Source organism: Equus asinus, chromosome 3, assembly GCF_041296235.1.
Source record: "Equus asinus isolate D_3611 breed Donkey chromosome 3, EquAss-T2T_v2, whole genome shotgun sequence".
NCBI classification, from domain to species: domain Eukaryota; kingdom Metazoa; phylum Chordata; class Mammalia; order Perissodactyla; family Equidae; genus Equus; species Equus asinus.
The window spans coordinates 79,266,346-79,291,642 of NC_091792.1; the positions used below are offsets into that span (position 1 = coordinate 79,266,346).

General features: G+C 42.9%; 1 protein-coding gene across 2 annotated transcripts in view; it reads right to left on the reverse strand.

The window, feature by feature from the left end:
• NFKB1 (nuclear factor kappa B subunit 1) overlaps positions 1-25,297 on the reverse strand; it is a 113,005-nt gene that overhangs the window by 14,598 nt on the left and 73,110 nt on the right. For both annotated transcript variants that reach the window (XM_044766391.2, XM_044766389.2), the window contains exons 7-16: positions 21,768-21,931; positions 19,787-19,945; positions 18,318-18,422; positions 16,261-16,352; positions 14,260-14,398; positions 8,042-8,185; positions 6,696-6,785; positions 4,915-5,097; positions 3,591-3,732; positions 179-293 (exon numbers count right to left, since the gene is read on the reverse strand). In XM_044766391.2, the coding sequence (XP_044622326.1) occupies positions 179-293; positions 3,591-3,732; positions 4,915-5,097; positions 6,696-6,785; positions 8,042-8,185; positions 14,260-14,398; positions 16,261-16,352; positions 18,318-18,422; positions 19,787-19,945; positions 21,768-21,931 (1,333 nt within the window). The remainder of the gene's footprint in view (positions 1-178; positions 294-3,590; positions 3,733-4,914; positions 5,098-6,695; positions 6,786-8,041; positions 8,186-14,259; positions 14,399-16,260; positions 16,353-18,317; positions 18,423-19,786; positions 19,946-21,767; positions 21,932-25,297) is intronic.

A 25,297-nucleotide genomic window follows, 5' to 3' on the forward strand; every position in this document is an offset into this window, starting at 1 on the left:
TGCTATTATACCCACAGATCAGGGATTCTGACTCATACAAGAACATTCAGGATATTATCTACAAAGATGTTCTGTTGTATTTTTGCTACTGGTAACATTATTGGAAATAACACAATACACACATGCGCATACAAGCGAGGGATCTGTCTTCAGTCGTCTCCTTAATGTTCCCGCTTACCTGGTAGAGGTCATTTCTCATGTTGATAATGTCATCAGAAACCAAACCAGACGTGACTTCTAGCAGATCCCTCACAAGCTGGGCGTGAAGGTGGATGATCGCTAAGTGTAAGACACTGGAATGAAAATATGGCAGCAATAGTCAACTAAAATGTTAATGAAAAAAAGACTCCCAAGATATGGCTATACTTGCAGACTGAATCTGGTTCTCATATCTAGTTTTCTTTGGCCCCCAAACGTTTTGAATCTATAAAATGTCTTGAATCTGACGTGGGGAGGCTCTACTGCCTAGCCAAGGCTGCGGTGCCCGCCTGGTCTCTGGGGACACTGAGGTTTGACCCCTTGTGGTGTAAAGGCACCTAGGCTTTGAGGCAGAGACACCTACATTCGAACCCCACCTGGGCCTCTGGGCTATGGTTGCAGGGCACGTGCTCCGCTAGCTTCTCCCTGACATGCAGGTGAGCCACGTAAAAAGCCTGAAGTAGGATCTGTTCAGAAAAACGTAGTCACCGTCCCTAGCCCTGCTACCCTCCTCCCAAATACCGTGTGGCAGCTTTTTCAGATCTTCCTAGATCCCAAGAGGGGAGAAGGCAGTCAGGCTTTTACCCATTGGGAGAAGACTCTTGAAGCAAACTTCTGAAGAAACAATGTCATTGTATTTCTCCTCTACTAAGAGTCCTTCTGCCTGGAGCGGTTTTGCTCCTCTTCTCTGCCTGGACAATACCTCTCCATCCTTCATATTTCAGTTCAAGCCTTACATCCTTGCAAGACTTTCCCAACTCCCTCAGCAGAGCAAGTTGTCTCCCCTGAATTTGGGCAACGGCAGTTTTCAGTACCTCTTTCTCCCTCTCTGGCCTGTGATCTGCTCAGAGGCTGCTTCTCTCTGGGTCAGCCCCACAGCCCTGGCACACAGTTTAGGCACTAAAATAAGGATGACAGAACAAACCTAGGGGCTGACACTAATGAGGGGGAAAATACTGGCAGGTGGCAAGCATCACTCCTAGGGAAAAAATTTTTTTACTTGTTAAAAAAATTTACTATAAAAATTAATTTGAAATGATTCAACAATAACAATAATAAAAATGGCTACTATTTATTTAGAGCTTCTATTTACCAGACTATGCTAAGCACTTAACATACATTATCTTATTTATCATAACAACAATCCTATGAAGTAGGGAATATTATCCTCATTTTTCAGATGATGAAACCGAGGCTTACGGGTGGAAGAGAACTCAGCCCAGGTCACAGAGCTCACGAGTGGTGACGCTGGGCTTTAAGCCCAGGTCTGCCTGCCCCACAGTCACCTCTGAGTCCCTTAAACAACCCTGCTTCAGGGCCGCACGCGCACTGCTCTGCCGAGATGTAGAGGCACACCTAAGGGGAGGAGTTCTCCAAAACAGGGATGCATTACGACGCAGACCACAAAGTGTCACACGGTGGCAGGACAGCTGGGATTTGATGCACAGGCTGGATTTTCTCTAATTTAAAGATAGTAGGTGTCATTTTACTCAGGCTACTTTCTCAGCAATAGCAAGTATATTTCACTTGGGATTAACATTGGCACAGGAGGGTCTAAAAAACTAAACTGTGACTTCATTACTTGAGAGAGACTTTTAAATGAATGATTCCAGGTTTCACTATTGTCTCTTGAAGTGTGAGGCTGGAAGAGGACTTCTGATGCACACATGATGCACAAATACCAAGAAAAAGGTCGTACTTCAAACACTGCCTAAAAATTTCCATGTGCAGCTCAGCATTTCATAGCAGAAGTACGTTCTCCCTCCTCCATAAATCCTCACACCGTCATGGGAATTTCCCCAATACCAGAAGTTTTTATTTTTTTCTTTATTGTATTTTCTGTGATGACTAATAGCCACAGGGTTCACGTTATTCGCCGAACATGGCAAGCCCCATGAAAACAAGAGGCAAAAGCTATCCCTTGTCTACATTCTTAGGAGGACTCCTCTTTGGTCTGCCCAAGTCTCACCTCTCTGGCCGCTGGCCGTGGCGAGGCCTGAGAGCCGGCCTGCATGAGTTGGCTTGGGGTCCCAGGAGGGGACTCGAAGCACACACTCCTGTGTGGGCAGGGAAGGCCACCTCCTCGGCCCCTCTACGTACAGCCAGCGTCTTCAAAACTGTCCGTGCCGCCCCCTCAAGGCACCCACTCGAACGCATGTACCTCGTACCCCTTTCCACAAGCCTTTCAAACACCAGCAGTCTCTTTCTAACTTGTGTGCTCATCTTGCTTAGATGCATCAACTCAGCAGGTCCCTAAAAATGTCACTGGAAATGCTGCTGTCCTGTCTAATTGCTTTTTCTTGTGGCTATATGCTATTGAATGCGAACTAGATTATTCAACCCTGTAAAAAGCATTCTGCTGTTTATGACATTACACAAAGAAGCCTGTACTGGTTCCTCTCATACTGTATAACAAGGCCAGTGGTTATACCACATCCTTGGTTACGCTGCAAGGAATGAGAACAAAGGTCTCTGAAACCCCGAGGCTGGCACTTTCCTAAAGCATTTGGTTCAGGTTTAAAACACAGCACTCAAGAGCTCTTCCACAGAAAAGCATTTCTCCCTGTTGACATTATTCCAGAAAGGTTTTAGAGAAGGCACTTGACTTGAATCTGCTGTCTCTTGTTACTTTCACAGGCTTTTGAGATCATTTTAGAAGTCTCAATGACAGGACTAAGAGAACTGTTTTAGAAAGAAGCCAGGCGGCTTTGCAAATAGCAGCTCAGTCAGAGCAGGACTGGGAGGCATGGTGTCTGGAATGTTAGCCTCCCACACAACGTGGGGTAGAGCAGCCACAGAGCTGGATCCGCTCACAGCCTGGCGGCCGTCGGCAGGAGCGGCAGAGGAGGAACCAGTACCGGGGAAAGAAGGACAGGTGCCTCTTAGTCATTCGGTTATTGTCGTTGTGCCACCTTTGTTGGGCTTTCTCTTGAGTACTCCGTCACAACAAACATGCAGTTGGGATAACAAGTGCTTTGGGGATTTGGTAGGACCAAATTTCATCCTTATATTATTCCAATAAATAAAGCAAATATTATTATTCCAATAAACAAATATTTGTTTATTAAATACTATTCCAAATTTTATTGCAATAAATAAAACAAGGCTTTTCAAAAAGTACCATTCCCCCCACACGTGCATGTTCTTGTCCAGAGTGCCATACTCTTAGATGAGTATTCTGGCTATTCTGGATTCCAAAAGGTGAGAGCCACAGGCAGGAGGAGCAAATCACGCCACTCACCTTCCTGACATGCTATTTTCCTTGAGAGAGTGTTCCAGTACAGGACCCAAGAGCTATGGTCACGTCTTCTTATCTCTAGCCAGCACACATACAATGCTTCTCTCTCTTCCCTACCCGAAAACAACACTTGCTTGCAAAAGTCCTGACTCACCTGTCCCCATTCTCATCCTGCACTGCAGTGAGATGGCGCTGGACAGCCAGTAGCATCTTCACATCTCCTGTCACCGCGTAGTCGAAAAGGGCATTGGCGTGCCGCTTGGCAAGCTGCATAGCCTTCTCTAGAAACAGGTTATCTGCAAGGCAATGACTGCATCAGTTGAGTTTTTTACACCTGTTCTACAGGTATGGCATGCCTGAGGCCAAAACTATCAGCATCAGTGTTCTGATATCTCGACACACATTATTTTAGTTGAAAATGCCCTTTTTGGTGCTTCTGGATTGTGTTCATTAGAAAAACCACAATTGGACATTGGTTCACTGACAAACATAGAAGCTGATTTGGAAAATCTGTCTATGGCTTGTTAGTGGGAAAGGAGTTCCCAAATGCCTCTTATTTTAAGGGGAACAATCAGTTGCCAAATAATACTGATTGGATTTTGTCATAATTATACATAATCAATCTTTTGGTGAGATAACCCTTTATTGGAGTCTTGAACAACTCTCTCATTAGGCAAAGTGTCAAAAAAACCAGTCTCTGCCACAGAGAGACAGACTCTCCATGAACACTGGTATTTTTGTATCACATCCTGAATAACCTTCAGAAAGTGAAATTGCTGCCTACGGGCCCAATGTTGTGCGTGGTCTGTATTTACATGGCCCCTTGGCTAAGCAGGGTTTGTACATTTTTAAAGGAGTATAAAAAAAACACGAATATGCGATAGAGACCATATGTGGCCACCAAGTCTAAATATCTACTAACTTTCCCTTTACAGAAAAAGTCTTCCGAGTACAACCTAGGATGACCTAGACCCATGACACACACGCTAATGAGTACTGGGACAAAATACACACGAAAGAGCACGGTCCCTCCTCATCCTAATCCTTTAAAGGTGGCATCAGGATAAGAGGAAAAGCTCTTATTTTCAGGCAAAGTTCCACCTCAGTATGACAGTTAGGCTATAATCTAGAGGCAGAGACTGTTAAAGTTACGGAAACTGTTCTCAATTATCTGAGGTAGAAATGAGTTAGCTTCTCTTACTACTCCCTAAAACTGCGAGATGATGATTAGAGAAAGCATATGTGAATTTCCGTACTTTATTTTCAAAGATGACATGGGAAAACGGAAATCCCAGTGTGAATAAAATGACCTGACACATGCTTCCAAAGGCATATGGACTCTGAAGAGCACACCGAACGAGATATTGATATACTGTCTTTAACAGGAAGTAAACCTGCTTCTGGCAGCAGCTTCTGCACCGAGAAGCGACCGTGCCCTCGCCCAGCAGCACAGCGTGACCGTCTGTGCGCTCCCTCACCCTGACAGCAGGAGCGCCCTTCCTCTGCTCCCGCTGGGGGCGCTGGAGCAATGGCATCAGCCCTGCCGCCAGACTCCTTTCGTGCTGTGGTCTCGGTTCCTTTCCCAGAGAGATTTACAGCCTCTCTGTCATCACTTGCGTCACAACCTTCAGGATCATTTTTACACGAGGTGTCTATGGTTCCTGAGATAAAAGCAAAAACATCAGCTTTTTGTCAGGAAAATCTATTAATTAAGTTATAATTCACTGTTTCAATGAAGCTGAGAGAAAGGCAGGAGGCAAGTTTGCTGCAAAGGGCAAAGGAAAACAATAATGTGAAATTCCTTTTAAAATGGTCATACCGTAAGTAATATGTTTTGCAGCTATTTTAAACTCTCATTCCTAGAAAACATTTTTTTTATTTGAGATATAATTGACTCATAAGACAATATTAGTTTCAGGTGTACAGTATAATGATTTGATATTTATATATATTGTGAAATGATCACCACAACAAGTCTAGTTAACATCCGTCATCATACATAGTTAGAAAAAAATTTTTTTCTTGTGATGAGAACTTTTAAGATCTTAAAAAACATTTTTTTTTACACTTCTAAAAACTTACATATTATTCTGCTTATTTGTAAAAGAGAAAAATGAAGTAAAGCTCTTCTGTGAATTGAAGGGAAGTGGAATTTTCAAAGTTCTTGAAAGCAGAACAGTTATTTTTTTCCTCGTGCTAATTCACCATGCAAGTGGTAAAGAGGTGGTCTCCACGCAGTCTCTAGGGCGGGAGCTGTCCAGTGCATCATTTCTGATGCTCGTTCAGGCCCACTGTGTTCTCCGACAGGACCTGTGAATGCACCTAGGCTCACGGGCAGACCTGGTTCAACTCCTGCGTCTGCCTCCGACAGACATGTCCCTTCAGTGAGTGAATGAACCTTTCTGAACCTCAGTGTCTTCTGCCTGTAAAATGGAGATGCTAATATTCTCCTTACAGAGCAATCATGAAGATGACAATGAAAACCTGTGAAAGCGGGGCTGGCCCGGTGGTGCAGCGGTTAACTGCGCACATTCCGCTTCTGTGGCCCAGGGTTTGCCAGTTCAGATCCTGGGTGTGGACGTGACACCGCTTGGCACGCCATGCTGTGGTAGGCATCCCACATATAAAGTAGAGGAAGATGGGCACAGATGTGAGCTCAGGGCCAGTCTCCCTCAGCAAAAAGAGGAGGATTGGCGGCAGATGTTAGCTCAGGGCTAATCTTCCTCAAAAAAACCAAAAAAAACAAAAACAAAATCTGTAAAAGTGCCTGACATGACACAGGCAGGCACTCCATGGGCAGGCCAGAATGGACATGAAGCATAAACATGGACACATGTGACAACTGCTAATTAGGGGACGCACTGGATGGGAAAAGGCCATCCCTGTAAATCTCAAAATGTCTTCAAAAGTGTAGTATTTAAGAAAAAAGAGAGAGAATAGGTAAGTTTGGTGACTTGTTCTTGTTCGAATGGTCAGGTCTCTTTACATCCCTTTTTAATGTTCCGTTCTTCCCTGTTCAGGCCACTTACAAAGTAAATATATAAATATAAACATGACATCAGGAATAGAATTTATACTCTCCATAGAAGAGAGTAATTTTTTGGAAAAGTCTCTTCTTAATTTATTTGCATTCATCAATTTTTTTCCCAAGGTGATAAATGTTGTGACAAGTAATGATAAAAAAAGAAACTTTGGGCATTAATCATTTTGTTCCTCCTTCAGGATTTAAAAAAACCCCCAAAACAAAAGTCTTACTCACCATGCTTCATCCCAGCATTGGATTTCGCAGCTCCAGGGTGGAAGGTAATGCCACCATACGTAGGGAATCCATAGTGCGGAAAGCCGTACCCTGAAAGGGCAAGTCGAACAAAGGGGCCTCAGGGGGCCGCTCTCACGAGGCCGGAGCCCCTCGGGGTCCTCCTCGTGGGTGAGCACAGGCTTTCGAGTTGGAGGGTGGTGTGCCCAACACACGCTTCTGCTGAGAGCTGGTAAGACACACGTGGGGGTCCTGGGGGGACAGAAGTGCCCTCGGGCACAGTTTCCATTCTGGCAGCTGGGGCGGGGCCCGGCTCGGCCGCACAGGAAGCTCATCCTGCACGGAACGGGGAGGCTAACGGAGAGCGGTCACTGCCCAAACTCAGACTTGCTGACACAGAAGAGAGTAAAATACCCTCTGGAGGGAAAACGGAACCAAACAAAACACAGAAAAATGTACTGACTCCTCAACAGAAACACGGCCACCACTGTTCATTCGCACGTGCTTCTGGTGGAGGCGTAAACTGGTGACACTTTGGGGAAGCAGCAGGCATTAGATGTCACACTCTCTGACACAGTGATTTTACTTCAAAGAATATAATTTACAAAAATAATCTGGAATAAAAGAAAAGCAATGTGGACAGAGGAGTTGAGGACAGCATTTTAGGTAAAAACAAGTAAATTATACTGTGGTTTACTCACCTGATGAAATCTTATGAATCATTAAAATGATGCTTAAAAAACTATGCTCATGTAAAGTTTATATTACCTTGGGGAAATGCTTATGATAATTCATTAGGGAAAAGCAGCACATATGACTCTATATGCAATCACGAACCAAGGATAATAAACAGCTAACAGAAGTAAACGGATTAAAATACTGTACATAATGGGGACCACAGCTGTACTTGGGAAATGTATAAACATACACTATCCTGTATGCACAGAAAAATGAGAAGCAGGCAGGCTTTCAAGTATTTTAAAATTTTCTACAATGTAGTACGTATAATATGAAGTCTTTTCAATGATTTCAAAGAATACCAAGACAACTATGCCAAAAAAGAAAAACAAAGAGGGAATATATCAAAATGTTAATAGAAGTATTCTTTGGATAACTGGCCTTGGGCAACTTTTTTCTTGTTACAGTTTTTGGTATTATTTACATATTGTAAAATGAACATGCGTTTCTTTGAAAAAAATTACACTGTTGGAAATTTTCATCAATTTAATCTATGATACTCAATAATGTCACGGCCACTCAACCCACAGATAAGCTGGTCAATCTGGGAAAAGAAAATTCTACCCGCTCCACTGTGGAAAAGCTTTAGAAAGAACAGACTCGACTCGTACCTGGACCTGTGCTTCCAGCACCCCCTCCTCCACCACCACCGCCAAACATGCCACCACCTCCAGCGCCGGCCCCACTGCCGCCGCCGAAACTATCCGAGAAGTTGGGCATGAGCTTCTGCCGCTTCCTCTGTACTTCCTCTTTATCTGTATTTAAAGGAAGAGAAACCAGAGGAGAAAAGACTGATTCAGTTCCACCACCAGCCACAGAAAGAATATTGATTCTAATGGTATTTTTAAACATCTTAAAGGGAAACAGAAAGCCCCCAAGGAGGAAGGGGTGCAAAATTTCAAGAAGCATCATATTTATTCCAATGGCTATGAAGACCAAGACCAGCCTCGGGGAGACCACAGAACAGTCCACACCCAGATCCTCTCTGCAGCAGCTTCTCAAGTTCCCACTGTCACTCAAGCCCGCGAGGGTCCAGAGTGGCCAGCAAAGATGAAGATACTGAGGAGAACGAGTAAGAAAAACACTGGGCACTTTCACTTGATCATACAAAACAACTAGTACCAGCCAGCAAACGTTTATTATGCATTTACTGTGAGCTCAGTGCTGGGGATGAAGAGAAGCATTGCATCATGTCTGTGCTGTCAAGACCCTCCAATATAATTCTAAGGTTGGGTGAAAGACTTGGAGAGAGGGCACTACAGTTCAAGGAAGGACTTCTAGAAGTCCCTTTGGAATGGAAAATTCAGGAAAGGCTTCCCAGGATCAACTTTCTATCAGGAGAGGGCACAGGGAGGATGTTCTGGGAAGGGGTATAGACGGAAACTAATGAAGGAAAGAACGTGCACCATGTGCTTATGAAAACAGCAGCGGATCAGTTCAGCTGATGGGAAAGTTTAGTATGAAGAATTCTTGAGAAACGGGGCGATTCGGGCCACCATGTAGAACACCAGATTGTGAACCGAAGGGACTCAACCTCCAGGCAGGAGAGCCACTGAATGTTTCTGAACTGGGCAACGTGTCCACGGTGGTATGTTAGGAAGCTTCACCTGTCAGTGGTGTGTAGGACAGAATAAAGAGTCAAAGTGAGAGGCAGAGACAGTGCAGACACAAGGTGGTGGAGGCTGTTCCTCAGTGGTCACCATGGTCATAACAACGGGTGGACCCAGAAATCCAGAAAGAGGGCTCTGCAGCTGCTGGTGACTGAGGGGACACGGGAGGCAGAGGTCTAAGCCCACCGCCTCACCGCGGCGCAGAGATGCCCTCAGGACTGTGGACCGCCCTGGCGTGGGCACCAGCTAGGCTTTCTCATTCCTCACGGGGTTGTCTGTTTTTCTCTTGCTTCTCACGATCTGTGCTTCTGCCCATCCTGAGTTCTGTCACTGCCTTTGTGGGCTATTATTGCGTTCTTGTTTCTTCTTTCTGTTTCCCTTTCTTTCTCTTCTCTGACTTTCCTATCATATATTTTTTCCCCCTTCTCTTTTAGGCTGAAGGAGTGAAGGAAGTTTTTTTGTTTAAATTCAACAGTCAATGTGGCATTCTCCTTTACAATCGCAGCCAGATACTGAACAACTGTCCTATTTCTCATTCTTCAATGTCAGTTTTGGTCACTGTTTATGTTCAGAAAGATCTTCACTGATTTCTAGTTCTGTGGTTCTTTCAATCACCCCGGGGCTGGAGAGAGCGCTGTTGTTTACTGATTATCTTGTGATCATCTGAGTGCAGCTGAAAGACGGAGCAGGGGAAAGTAGGGTAGCAAAGCTCACTCAAAAATAATCGTTTAAAAACTGATCACGTCCAGACTTGTTGGGAAGAAAAAAGCCAACATGGGTCAACTTCGAAGAAAACGTGTTTCCACTAGAAAGGGGTGACCTCAAAGTGGAGAAACCTTAACAATTTCCTTATCAAAGGTTTTGGGCAGACTTATAAAATTTCTCCCTCATCAGGTATACCAACACTAACTGTCATAGTTATTACTCATCCTATAAAATGTTGATCTCGCATGGAATATTAGTTCATTAGAAATATGAAACACAAGAGGGAAGCAGACAACTTATCGTCAGAAATAAATGTCATCTATTGACACACTTTCTAGCAGAGACATCATTTAGCATTTGCTATGTCCTCCTTTTGACTTACAAAACAGAGGCATTCACCACTTATATTTCACTGTAAAATGGGAATTTTTAAGAGTCAATTTAAAAAATATTAGCTATCCTACAGCCATTAAGATTTCAATGAAAAAACTGATACAGAAAATTCCACAAGCTTTTTAATAAAAGAACCTGCAGTCTGAATTTCCATGGAATTGAATGAACATGGAGATTTTCACACTGGGTTCATTCATCCTCGGGGTCTGCCTTTGACAGTGGCACCACAGGCACCACCTAAGTGGCCACTCGATACAAGTTTTCTTTTTACGGAAGAGGAAACTGAAGCTATGATGATTAAGGTCAGGCAGAATGAAGGTCAGAGCCGAAGTCCAGAGAGCTTTCCACTATATTAAGCCGTCACTCTTTGGGAAACACTCCAAAATATCTTTGCTCCCTTTAATAATCGATGATTTAAGATAATGGTTTAGTTCACAAATGTAGATAAACTTTTGGCTTTTACCCCCTCTGCTGTGCATGCTCCTCAAAAGTCCGTCATTCTCCCTTTTCGGGTTCTAGTTTGCCAGTAAAGGTGCATGCATTTATCCTGACAATACCTTTCATAATTTAAAGATTATGATTCTGTTTCTTCCTAATTGCCATCTTTTCAGACTGAAAGGCATTATGGTCTCTCTTTGCTTTTGTACAGTGGCTCCTCCAACTGTCTTCTTCCCTTGCCAATCACCCCTCTCGTGATTATTTTAACTGCCTCCCTTGGACCCAAACAGCTCTCCATGAAGTTTTTACGAGGTACAATGTCAGTGGCCACCGAGGATACAGAGTTCAGGCCTGGATGATTCTGTACGAGAGGAATATGCTTTTCTTTGTCTAATGTCCTATTTGAAGGCACCCCCTAAATTACTAGCCTTTTGGATAAGGATGGCAAGGATGGTCAATCAATAAGTCAACTCTCAGATATTTAATGAGCCTCTACTATGTGACATATACTGTTCTAGATGCTGGAGATGTAGCAACGAACACGACAGACCTAAAGAATATTCTTCCTTCTGGAGGCAGAAAGAAGACAACAGACACATAAATTACTAGATAAGACAACTTTACATACTGATAAAATAATGAATATAAAATTAGGCAACGAGACAGCGAGTGACTGCAGAAGCTGGGGGCAGTGGAAGGTGTGTTCAACGACTTCTGAGAAATACACACAATGATCCTCTGTGTTGTGCAGTTTGGATTTATTTTTATATACTTATTCTTACATTAAGAGTCACGACCAGTCACATGTCTGGTGTGATTATTTCTCCTTGTGACTAGTTTATTTTGGGATTATAAAATCCAGAAGGTTTTATAGACTAAGCTAATTTGTTATCTTTAATAAAACAGTTCTAATCTCACAATGACTCTATCACAATACATGCTGGCCATTTTCTCTACAGAGCTCAACTGCTCTGTCTTATTTTTCCAGATGGTTCTTCTTGCATTGTTTGTACTGCATGGAGCTTTGCCAATGACAGCGTGGAAAGTAGGTGCTTGAAGCATACAGGTGGGGTTTTGAACTTTCAGGAGACCTCATCTCTAACCCTAGCATCAGACAGCTCCTACTACGACAGGGTAGCAATGAGAGTAACAGTCTGACCAGACACATGCTGTGCCCTGCTCTTCTGATCTGCACATCCCACCATGAAAGGTAAACAGGCAACCTAGAAACCAAGCTCAGCTCTTAATGTTTCTAGGCTCATACATGTGTAGGTAATCAGGTTTTCCTTTTTTTTATAAGATTCTCTGTGTTAGAAAAATTAACACTATTTTGAAGACATATTTTAAGAGGAGAAATCTATTTTTTTTCCCCTCAGAAAGTCCAAAACATTTTGCCATATTTCTCTTTTTTGTCTGCTTTTAAAGAAGGGTGTTTAATCCAACAGGGATTTTCAAACGTTATGCAGACTGAAGACTTCGGGCAGTTCCAGGGTTGGGGAGGGAAGAGAGAGGAGAGAGCTTGTGGGGAGGCCACGGCAGGGCTCTCCTCCTCCATTTCAACCAGACTCTGTCAGGTCCATGTGCTGGGATTGGTGTGACACTTCCTGCGGAGAAACCAGAATGCTCCTCTGCTGACGATGCTTTCAAACCACGGGGAACAGAATGCACTATGAGCCTGAGCGTCAGCGGAGAGGTCACAACCTCAGAAAAGAAACAAGAACTCACAGAACCATCTTCTAAACGCTCCTGCCGCAGCACGAATTCTAGGAAAAGAAAGCCCTCTTCAAAGGTCCCCCATCACACACTGCCATCACAGGATCCAGCGCCCACGTGGGTCGTGCTGCAGCACCTCTGTGGTTTCTAACCTCAGCCAGGACCTGGGTGCTGGTGACCGTCACTGTACTGACTCCCTCTCCAGTCTCACTTCCCTCTAATCCAGGGCTTTCTAATTTTGTTTGTACCAAGGCCCCTTTTGCAGTCTGATGAAGTCTATGGATCTCTTCTTAGAATCATAGTTTTCAACATGTAAAATACAAAATAGGATTGAATAGGGGCCGGTGCTGTAGCCGAGTGGTTAAGTTTGTGCACTCTGCTTTGGCAACCCAGGGTTTTGCCGGTTCCGATCCTTGGTGTGGACATGGCACCACTCATCAGGCCACGCTGAGGCGGGGCCCCACATGCCACAACTAGAAGGACCTATAACTAGAATATACAATTACGTACTGGGGTGCTTTGGGGAGAAGAAAAAAAAATAAGATTAAAAAAAATAGGATTGCAAAACAAGCTAATTATATTAAAGTATATCTCTATGCTTGGGGGTCAGTGTTCTCCAGGTTAAGAAACATCTTTGAACAATCATCCAGTTTGGGGGTCTGTTCCACTCATTCTTAGAGGCTTCTCAATGCTGATTCCCCACCCCGCCCTCTCTGGAGTTCCAGACCTGCCTTCCAACGGGTCTGTTAGGAATTTGCCACAGGAACATAAAAGGCAACATGTTTTAAACTGAGCTCCCCCTTTGCCCACCCAAATCTACTTTTGCTCCCTTAATTCTTTCACAAGCTCAACCATATTACAACCTTTCTAGGCTGGGATTCCAAGAACCATCTATGACTCCTGAATTTCTCCCTCGCCTCCTACCTCAACCAGCATCTGGGTCCTCTCGATGTGAGCATGCACTGCCTCTTGAAGCCACCGTCTCTTTCCAATCCTTGCACTATTACTTTCCTCACCTCACCCTTTCTCACTTGGATCCTTGCATTACTCTTCTGACTCACTGTCTGCTGCCCAGACAGTCTCCTCAGTGTCTGTATCAAGAAGTCAGAGCCATCATTCCAAATCCAAACAGGCTTGGTCGTTCCCCGTCCAGAATCAAAGCAGAATTTCTTAGCTGCCCATCACAGAGCCTGGCCTGCCTTTCTTACCTGCCCGGGGCCTTCACTAGTCCATCTCAGTGCTCACAATGCCCATTTTTCTCTGAATAAACACTCATTGTTTCAGCTCCCCAAGTTCCCTAAGCCTGGGAAACCCTTTCCTCCTCTGTTTCACGCTCAACTACTGAAATATACCCCAGATTTTAAGGATCTTGAAGAAGCCTTCTTCTTGTAGCTTCTTTAGAATCTCTTCCCTCAGCATAAACTCACATTTGTTTATGAATGCTTTACTTTGGGAACCTACCAAATTCATAAATTTGCACTGTAACTATTTAAGGAGACTGTCCTCTTCCCTTCTCGGTGTGCCTTTTGTGAGGAAAAGAAGGGCACTTTATCCAGTTTTGCAGCTCTGCACTGCACGGCGGCTGAGGCTTCTGCCCAGCTGCCTGAGGCCAGCGACAAAGGGGCTGACCCTCCTCCACAGCAGCCTCATCTCTTTATCCCAACTGCCTGAACGCCAAGTTACTCAATAAACGACAGTCTCAAATTCAAAGACAAATTCTCAAATGTCGAAATCTCATAGAAGCTTGGTAGAAATAACATTCTTTTAAAAGGCTGGATTTACTTCTTGTATTCTTGTTTTACTTATATGACCCCAAAATAGTATATTACTTATCTCTTTCCTAAAAATAAGTACCATGGACCCAGGGGCCAGTCACCAGGAAGCCATTCAAAGGAGGCAGCTAACTGATCTTTTCTAACTGGCTCGTCCTCTCACTGGAACAGGAACTAGAACGTAAACAACTGAGTTACCTTTGATTTCAGGATAGTAGAGAAAAGGTTTTGGTTCGCTGGTTTCCAAGTCAGATTTCCTCCGAAGCTGGACGAACACGGAGGCTGGTTTTGTAATGTTGACATCTTTATACTTCGGAGTCTTGAAGACGATGGCAAACTGCGGGGCACAAAGGTTTAGATGTTGGCACAGGCTGCACTTTTTTCCAGCAGTACTACTCAAACACATTCTTTAGGCCCAATGTTCAGACACAGAGTACTAAAAAATACAGCACCCTAGAGAAAGTTATAAACTCAGAAGTCCATACCCATCATTTTTATCAAACCGCTGCTGTGAAATTGAAATGCAACACTATGCCAACGTATGGCAAATCTTTATTATTTCATTTGTCTAATATTTCAAATGTCTTCCAGCTGTAAATAATCATACGAATAAAACACATTGCATACACTTCCTTCTCCTCTTCCAAATCGACCTTAAAAGCCTCCAAGATTATTTACAGCAACATCAGGAAGACAGGATGTGGAGAGAGAGAGACGAGGAAAGGGGCACCACAGTCAGCCGGCAGGTGAGCCGATGAGGAGAGGAGACTAAACTCTGCAAGGGAGACAGCACACAGGGGCAGTGCAATTAGAGGTGAGGATGGCCAAGGCTCCAGGCCCATACAGGGCATTCGGTAACCCCTCCAGGACAGCCTCCTCATTACTTTCTGATGGTCCCAAGAATAGTGAGGTATTTTTATATTTCTTAGTTTCATTGTTTGACTATGTAATATATTCACAGGGATCAAGACTTTGTAAAATATAAAGGTATACAATGGCACACCTTGAAAATTCTCCTTCCCACTCCTGTCCCCCATCCAGACAATTCCTACTGAGTGCCTGCCCCGCAGAGGTAAACACAGAGAAGTCATTCATTCCTTTTCTATTCTTCTAGAGTTTCTTTATGCATATGCAAACATGAACACAGAATCTTTTTAATATACACTTTGTTTTATATCTCTCTTTTAAAGAATTTTAATGTTGTATCTGTGAGATCTTTCCATATTAGTCCACAGAGTACTCATTCTTTTTAATAACTGCATAATATTCCATCACACAGATGTGCCATGATTTATTTAACCAGTTACTTACTGACGGACATTTGGATCATTTCCAATTTTTTTTGTGAAAATAGCATTCCTCACTCAGAGTAATCATTAAGATGGGGACTCAGTATTTTCATCTCAGTTATACATTCAGCTGTCACTGGGAAATCTTGATTTATCATGATGACATCAGCCTCAACCAGAAGACTCCCGCTTTCAAGACTTTTCATTAGAATACCCTTTTAACAGATCTCACCATAATTACTCTGGTAGAACACTGTTATGGACTGACTGTCTTCCCCTAAAATTCACATGCTGAAGCCCTAGCCCCCAGGGTGGCTGCACCTGGAGACAGGGCCATTGCAGAAATTACTGAGGTTAAATGAAGTCATAAGGGTAGGACCATGATCAGATAGGATTAGTGTTCTTATCGGAAGAAAGCTCCCTCTCTCTCTGCCACGTGAAGACACAGGAAGGCGGCGGCTGTCTACAAGCCAGGAAGACAGCTCTCACCAGAAATCGACCCTGTCTGTCAGACCTCGATCTGGGCCTTCCAGCCTCCAGAATTGTAAGAAAATAAGTTTCCGCTGTTGGCTCCACCCAGTCTGTGGTACGTTGTTGTGGTGGCCTGAGCAGACTGATACACACACTTAAAACATTTCCAGCCAAGGGTCTGAGGGCCCCTGCCTTAAGGTTAGGTGATCAGATACTCAACTGAAATGTCTTGCAAGGTCTCAGAGTCAACGGCCTAAGAGAGGCTTGCCCAGAATTCTATGGTAGGGAACTTTTCTGGAAGAAATGCAAGAGTCTTAAAAATAGTACTCTTTTATAACGTTCAATAAATACTTATGATTTTGCCTTTTTCATATATGGAAACTAAGTACTGAATTTCAGCAAGGCAGAGAATGTAAAATCATCATCATCATCCACTTACTTGTCTATGAACGTCTGTGGGGGAGAAATCTCCAAATCCTTCCCAGATTCCACCATTTTCTTCCTCTTCATAAAATCGGATCTGGATGTCATCTGCAAACAGCCACATTCAGGTGTGTAATTTCACATGGTGTAATAATATTTATAAACATGCTGAAAAAATAAAGCTGGTTCGAAATTCTACCTACTATGAACTTAAACTTTTTTGAGAGTAATTAAAGTGAAACAGACTTTTGAATCATTTAAAATTCTACTACTGAATTTTTATTAGTTACCACAGTAATGGGCCCCAAGTTTCATTGAGGATGACAGAATGCTAATTTTACCTATTCAATCTGAGTTTTCTCTTAATCAGTCTTTGACCTTTCCACTTCTCCATCCCTAAACCAATTAATTCCTGAGAAATATGAAGAGCGAGGAGTATCAGTCTCAAAGGTGAGTCAACTCAATATAGATTTACATAATACTACTCACCTTGTATAAAGTTCACCGTACGGCGGACGTGTTCTAAGTGATTTGTGTGTGTGTGTGTGTGTGTGTGTATGTCTGTGATGCAGATGTGCCATTAATATCTTCATTTTGCAGAAGAGAAACTTGAGTCCAGAGAGGTTAGATAGCCTATCCACGGCTGAGCAGCTGGTAAATAGAGAAGCCAGGATTTGAACACACTATAGTTTCAGACTCCAGGCTGTTAAACATTCTACTATACTGCCTCGCTATGATACTTATTAGTCTAGATTGAGAAACTGTTAATATTATGTTGGTCAAGTCCCTTCAGATTAAATTAGAATGCCTAAATTCACACTTCAGTGATGGATTCTAATTCTGCAGAAATATGACAATGTAACTCAGGTTGGCATCTCCCTGGCTTCACCTCCCATTTCACAGGAAGGACTACACTACTGATTTACAAAAACTGGAAGTTTATATTTCCATTTAAGTAGAATTTCAGAAATATTAGGGTTGGATAAAATACCTCATTATCTCCTGGTCCATTCCTTTGCCTTCAGGTAGGACTACCCTGGACCTGGTTCTTGAGATCCCTTAAACCAGGTGCAAGACTTCTCTTAACAAGCCATTCCAATGAAATTATAATGAGTAAGAATCACATTTACAAATAAAGGGCCTCAGATTGTGTCTACTCATAATATGCACACCCAGGAATCTGGAAATGCATATCACTTGGACAGAGAGGCTGAAAAGAAGCTGACACCAGGACATGCAGAGAAAGTGTGAACTTCTTTTGGATGAAGATATATACTTTTAAAATTTGAGCCTATCTTTTCTGACTTTCTACCTCAGAGGACGTAGCCTCACATGAAAATTTTTTTTTAAGCCATGGTTATTTTATTTAGGGGCTATATTTCCAGTTATGCATCTGCTTACTTTGAAAATGCTCATCACTTTGTAGTGCGTAGATCTTTACTCACCAGACTTTCTGTTATTTTATTTTAAAAAGTAGTGAAGCTTGAGAAAATAACACAACCCCCTCCAGCTTCTGCTAATTTATCAATCTCGTACTACCCCTAACGAGAGAGAAATGCTAGAACCTTTTCTGAAAGTGAAATTACGAGAGAAACACACTCTGAGCATTTCCCTATAGCCCTTATTCTCTTTTTCTTAACTGACATCAGAGTGTCGTGTGAAAGTGCACGGAGAGGCTCTCTCAGTGTTGCAACAAAGCACCGTAAGAGTAACATGAGACATTCTATGCTACGTAAAACATTATTGTGTCTGTGTGTGTGTGCATGTCAAGCTTCAGCTATTACTCATTTATTTTAAGTTCAGATAGGAAAGTTTAAAACAGAAAAACACTGAAATGTCACTGATTACAATTATCACTATTTTCTTATTTCCCTTTACTTCTGCTGAAAATTTTAAAATGAATTTGTTGGGCTAAAAAAAAAATAACACAGACAACTTCAATTTGGAGATCAATGTGTAAACATTTTCAAGGAGTTCTATGGCAGGAGAGAGAGATTACCGGGTCCACTGCCGAAGTGGCTCACAGACACACTCAGAACCACTTCATCTCCTAAGGTCAGAGCCCGTGTTTACCTTTCTGAACCTTGTCACAGAGAAGATAAATCTCTTCCCCTCCAGTCACGCATCCAGCTGTCCTGTCCATCCTGACAATCTTCAAGTTGGAGGCATTGGGGGCTTCTGTCCACAGGAGAAAAACAACAAACATCATGGTTTATCCTCAGCTCCACAAGCCATTCTCCTAGGAGGGACCCTGCCCTTAGCACACATCAACCAAAAGAAAGTGTAAGTAGATGCGTTCACTCGTATTACTTTAACAAGGACAGAAATAAAAGAAAACTGCCTTCTGAAGCTCTCTGAGCACTTCTTGGGCCTGGGTCATTTAACATCACCAAAGGAGAGGAGGTCGAAAGGAGCAGGATTTGCTTCTCCCGCTAGCACAGTAGAAGAGATTAATACAGAAAGAGAAAGAGCATTTCTGATGTTTCAGGAAGTACCAAGCCAATTGATTTGTGGGATTTCAATTAGGTCAAGTCTTTGACCCCCAATTTATTCCCAGGATACTGATATACTATTTACAAGAGTCCTAGAACTTTAGGAAAAGCAAAATTTTCTTAAACTATTTATTAACTTTTATTTTACAGAAAAGAAAAATGGAGATGTTGTATTTCTTTTCCCCAAACTAAATTAGAATTCTGTGTGGTTAGGGAGCAAAAGTTTCATGTGGTAATAGTATGAAGCTTCCTTTTTTTTTGCTCCAGCAGCTGCATTTTAAGGTGATCTTTGGTATACGAGTCTACATGATTTTATAACTCTTTCGCTTCCCTTCAAACTTGTTTAAATTAGAGAAATCAGTTAGTTGTTGTAGTTGGAGTATGGCGTGTTCTAGTCAGAGAAAGCTCTATAAACTTCCAATGAGCCTAAATATTGCCTTTACAGGCTTTTTGGGAATATCTGTTTAACAAATTCCTTGCATACGAAATAAGAAATCTACATGATAGATGCTGAAGACCATTGTAAAATTCTTCTAAAAAATTCTATGAACCATAGAGTGAAATAGAATTTTGAAGCCACATATCTATACTGCTCACTTCTTTCTTGATAAAGTTCCTATCTTGATAAAGGTATAACATGCGAGAACGAAGATGGATAAGAATAACAGTTGTCTTTTATTAACTTCTCTTCAGAGCCTCAAATTAAAAAAGTGAGATACTTTTCCCATCTAAGAGTACCAACAATATATCCTCATAGCAAGGAATTAAAAAATAAGAGGCGATTTGGTATTGCATGTCACAGACTAACACACCCATCTGAGGAAGGAGGGCGACATCTACTGAGCGCATCACTACGTTTCACTTTGAACGAGGCACCGACTTTTTCAGCTAGATTTTAGTATTCCCCTTTTCTAAGTATCACTGTGAGGCTCCAAGTGATTAAGTTATCTGCCCCAGGACTCGGAGGTAGCAAGCAACTGCCAGGGCAGGGCTGGAAGTCTGCTCTTGACATGTTCCCGAGCTACCTCCTGTTAGAAGTGAAGCACTCACTGCTGTCGTAGATGGCGTCCGACACCACGGGTTCCAGGCGCCGTGTGAAGCTGCCGGTGCTGTCCGGAAGAAACGCCGTGAACATGAGTCGCACCACGCTGAGGTCCATCTCCTTCGTCTGCTGAAGAGCTGCCTGGTGGATGACCTCCTTTTCCCGATCTAGGGCCAGAGACAGCCAGAGTGTCCACGCCCAGGGAAAGAGCAGAGCGCGAACATTTTACATAGGATGCTTTTATAAGGCCCAAATAAAGAACATAAATTTAAAATAAAAATCTGTTTTTTTCTTTTGAAATTCTTCATATTGCTAATAACATTTAAAAAATTGTCTCACTATGTCATTCAAAATTAAAGGCATCAGTAGAAGATCTGTGTTTTCTCCGGAGGATAGTAAAGTGTCCTCCATGTATCAAACTGCCTCTGTCCTTTCCTATCTTCTCCCGACCTCTCCCTTTTCTCCATACAAGAAGAGTTAAAGGACAAAGGATGTGACAGAACGGAATGCAATCAACCCATGTATCAGCTGTATTGAGAAATGTGAAACTTAAGTATTCCGAGAGCTCTCTGAGCGCAGGGACTGTGCTCATCCCACAGGGCCTAGTGCAGTGCCTGGCAGACAGCAGGAACTCAGAAAACACTTTTGGAGGAACTGAATAATTCAGCAGCATTTGGCTCCTTCCTTCCCTCCTGATGGATATAGTCATATTTAACTTATAATACCATAAGAGGTGATAATTCCAGTGACAAGCACTGTAAAAGAACTACAGAGGAAGTGATATGGGATTTCAAAGGAGCGAAGAAAACAGAGGCTTTGAAGCAGAAGACATATTTGCTCTAAATCTTGAAGGGATGGTAGAACTTGAACTTATGAAGAGAGTGAATAAGGGCATTCCAGAAAGAGAGAACGGCCAGGATAGCAAGAGTGTGCCAAGGCGAGGCAGTGAGAAACCACGGGGCTTCTGTAGAGTAGCTCTGTTTGACATGAAGGGATGTAGTGGGAAACAGAGTGGAAAACGCAGACTGGCGCCAGCTCTTAGGAGGCCTAAAATGCCGGCTTCCAGGATTTGGACCTTGTAAGCAATGGGGCAGCACTGATAGTGGTGAGGTATATAGACTTTAGTAAGATCCATCTGGCCATAGGCTGTAAACTGCAGTACAAGTGGGGAGGGACAGAGACAGAGCAATGACGACGGAGTGAGGAGTGGAGCACCACAGAGAGCACAGAACAGCTGGACCACAAACCGGTGGGAGGGAGGAGTCAAAGATGATGTGAAGGTTTTGAGTCTGGATATCAGAAGATGGAGCATGTTTACTGGAAAACTGATGATTGGTTTTGGATCACCTGAGCAGGAGAACAATGACAGGATGGCCAGACTAAAGGACAACGTAGAAAAGCAGAAATGGCACACGTGGTGGGGCAAGGACTAGGGTTGAAAGAAAAAATATGAGTAAAGGCAGTAAAACATAAAATTATAGCATTTCTATGATAAAGAGAACAGTTTATAATGTGCCCGAAGAGCCCAAAGAAAGATTCCTTATGATAAGGTGAGCTGGGGGTGGGGCCGTAGCATAGCAGAGGAGGTGTTCTTTGAACTAGGTTTTGAATTATGAATTGGTCTTGACAGGTTGATAAGCCAAGGGTGGGGTGCTTTCAGCAGAAGACACATACAAAGGTAAGAATATGCATCAACGTTCAGGCGGCAGTGATGGGGAAAGGTGGGTGCAGGGTGGGATTGGAGATGACACTGGAAAGGTGGCTGGGACCAGACTGTGAGGGCCTTGTCCGCCAGTCCATGGAGACAGAGATTTTATTCTAGAAGTAGCAGGAGGCCGTCAGTTTCCTGAGCAGGGAAAGGGTTGGAGTAGCCTGGGGTATAGACGGGAGAAGGAGAAACCCAGGGCATACAGATGAGCATGTGGTCTACACACAAGAAAAGGAGAGCCTGAGCTCTCAAAGGATCGCGGCTGGGAGAGGGACACTCACCCGTGAGCTGCCGGTCTCCTCCGCCTTCTGCCTGCAAATAACGAAGATCAGGATGCACCAAAATTTCGGGGTTATAGCCCCTGACACAGGCCTCTGTCATTCGGGCTTCCAGTGTTTCAAATACTTTTTTCTTTGTCACATGAAGTATACCCAGGTTTGCAAAACTGGAGGAAAATAACAGCAACAACAACCACCAAAAGTTAGGCAGTCAATACTGGAGAGTCTGGCTTCAGGGTAGCAAAGTGAATTTAGATAAAATACAGAAGTCCTCAATCGCTAGGGACTCCCCTATAATCAAACACACGACTATTTCTGCTGTGAAACATATAAACAGACTTACCAAATGGAATAATAAAGACCATAATCAGCTGCATATCAGGTCAGACTGATTTTTGGGTTTTGCCACCAAATGAGTCTGTGAGAAAAATCTTCTGTTCTTCAGAGCTTATTAGACTTTCAAATTAAGATTAAGAAAGTAAGGTATATATGTAAACATATCTTAAAATAAGGAAGTTTTACCTAAACACATTTTAAAGTATTTTCTAGGACAGCTGCATGAAAAGAATTTTTAAGTCCTAAAATATTACTAAATTTTTAAATTTAGTAATATTTTAGAAATATTTAGAATTTTTAGAAAAATTTAGAATTGTTTAAAGTTTTTTTAAGAAGGAGGAATACTACATTTAGAAGGGTTTTTCTCTTTTTTTGCTTCTGGATCATCCGTGGGTTTCTGGATGGGTCTACCTGGAATCCCATCTCCTCCTGGGTTATCTGCAAGGTTGGAATGATTTATTAGCACTAGAATATCATCTAATTCCCCAGGTGCTGGGGCCTGAAGGGACACCTGCAACCAGGGGTGGAGTACCAGTTATCTTGTGAAGGCTACATACCTACAGAACAAAATATGTTAACAAGCTAACTAAAGCAATTGAAGGGATTTTTAAGAAAATATATAAAATGCTCCAGTCATTCATTTTTAAAATAAAGTATATGAAACAAATAAGTATATTCAACAAATGTAATATAACAGACAAACAAAAAAGCACTTTACCAAGGAGGCCCATCCATCCAACAGATATTCACTCAGCTCCTTCTGAGTGCCAGGCAGCGTCCTGGGTGCTCAGGTCAGCAGGGAGGGAGGCCCTACTAGACAGTGCACGTGCTAGTGCAACCACAGATGAAACAAACAAGCAAACGGTACAGCATGACTGAGAAGCAGTAAGCGTTACCAAGAAAAGGAAAGTAGGAATAGGGACTAGGAAAGGCAGTAGTGGAAGGCATGGCACTTTAACATAGGGAGAGGACAGAAAGGGCCTCACTGAAAAGACGACGCCTGAGAAAAGACCTGGAAAAGTGAGGGGGCGTGGCTATCTTGAAGAAGAGCATGGAAGGCAGAGGAAGAACAAGTGTGAAGAGCCTGCAGGAGGACCATGCCTGGTGCCTTCAAATGACAACAAGGGCAAAAGGCCAAGGCAGCTGGAAGGAAATGAACGGCGGGCAGCAGGAAGCGAGGAGTGCAAAGAGGTAAACGGGGTCTAGGTTTTTAAAGCCTTGCAAGCTGTTTAAAGGGCTTTTCTTTTCCTCTGGCTTTTACTCAGAAAGAAAAAAAAATATCAGTAGAGGAAAGATAGAAATCTTACGACAACTGGATTGAATGAAACAAAGAATAAGGTAACTTGGGAAGACCAGCTAAACTAGGGAAAGAAAATATAAGAGGTGAGGGTAGAATGAGACAGAGGCTCACAGACAGAATGTGAGACGTGTCCAGACAGTGACAGGACGAGCAGGGCAGCTGAGGCCCACAGAGAAGGAAGCACACCAGCAGAATACACGTTCCTCGAGGGCAGAGACCTCCAGGGCCTGGAACAGCACTTGACACACAGGTGTCTGATAAATGGTGGAACAAATGAATGCATGAATAAATTAATACAGCACAGAAAAATACGCACCACGACATACTCACATGCATGGAGGCATGGGCCCTTTTTCAGAAAGAACACCTCCACCTTTTGGCCTTTTAGGCCTTACTCCTATATAGAAGATCCACAACTACAGGAAAATGAGGATATCTTCTAGCTAAGGGCAATGACAAAGATCTGTGTAGCACTTTACATGTTACCATCCAAAAAATGCAATTCATGGATATTATTTAATTTAATCACTGTGAAAAAGGCATCATCCTTATTATTCACTATGTGGATAGTGGATTTGCTCTGGTGATAAATGAAACAATACAGAAGTCAGTCTTCTGCTTCAGGTAATGATGGAGTAACAGAGACCGACTGAACCTCTTACTGTAAACAATAAAAAAACATGAAAAATGGTTTTTGGACAACAGGCAGCATAAGATAGTGATCCTTAAGAAAAGGGAAATGAACAAGGTGAATCCTAAAAATATGCTGCCTTAATGCCTAGAGTGTCCAGGCTGCAGCACAGGAAAGGGGACCCCAAACAGGGCCTGGAGATTTCCCTGAGTTGAGGAGACATAAGAGGCCAAGGAGGCTAGAATTTACAAGCAGAACGTCAGAGATGAAAGACCCACACAGAGAGAGACTCAGAGAGGTACCGGGCTCCGCCTAGAGTGCTCAGCTGAGTACTATCAGAGCATGCGTATAAGCAAATGACCCAAGGCGGGGAGAAGAACCACCAGAAAGGAGCAGGCAAAACGATTCTCGGAGCACACCCAGGCCTGGAACAGCTCAAGAAATCCTGTCATACACGGACCGTGAGGATGAACACTCGGAAAGGCACTGCCTTAGTCACGGTGACAAATTAACCCTAGACCAGAGGCTGCTCTGATCTCCCTAACGAAGTTTAAAAGTAAGTCTAGAGAGGATCAAACTGTTGCCAAATTTAACTTCATCCCAATGCTCAAAAATGTTTAAAGGCATACCAAGAAAAAATCCAGCATGCAATAATCCAAAATTCAAAATGTCTCTCATTCAATCAAAAATTACCAGGCATGCAAAGAAGTAGGAAAATACAACACATAATAAGAATAAAAACAAATCAATAGAAACTGACCCAGAAACGAGACACAACACAGAATTTGTAGACAAGTACATTGAATAGCTACTATATTCCACATGGTCAAAAAGGTAGAAAGCATTAGTACGTTAAGGAGAGATAAGGAAGATATAAAAAAGACACCAAACAAACCTATAGAGATGAAAACTACAATGTCTGAGAAGAAAAAATACACCACCTATGGGGGCCGGCCCCATGGCCGAGTGGTTAAGCTCACGCGCTCTGCTTCGGCGGCCCAGGGTTTTGCTGGTTCGGATCCTGGGCACAGACGTGGCACCGCTCATAAGGCCATGCTGAGGCAGCGTCCTACATGCCACAACTAGAAGGACCTACAGCTAAAATATGCAACTATGTACGGGGGGGATTTGGGGAGAAAAAGCAGAAAAAAAAGATCAGCAACAGTTGTAGCTCGGGTGCCAATCTTTCAGGAAAAAAATACACTATATGGGACTAAGAACATATTTGACACAACAGACAAAAAGATTAGTGAACTTGAGGACGCA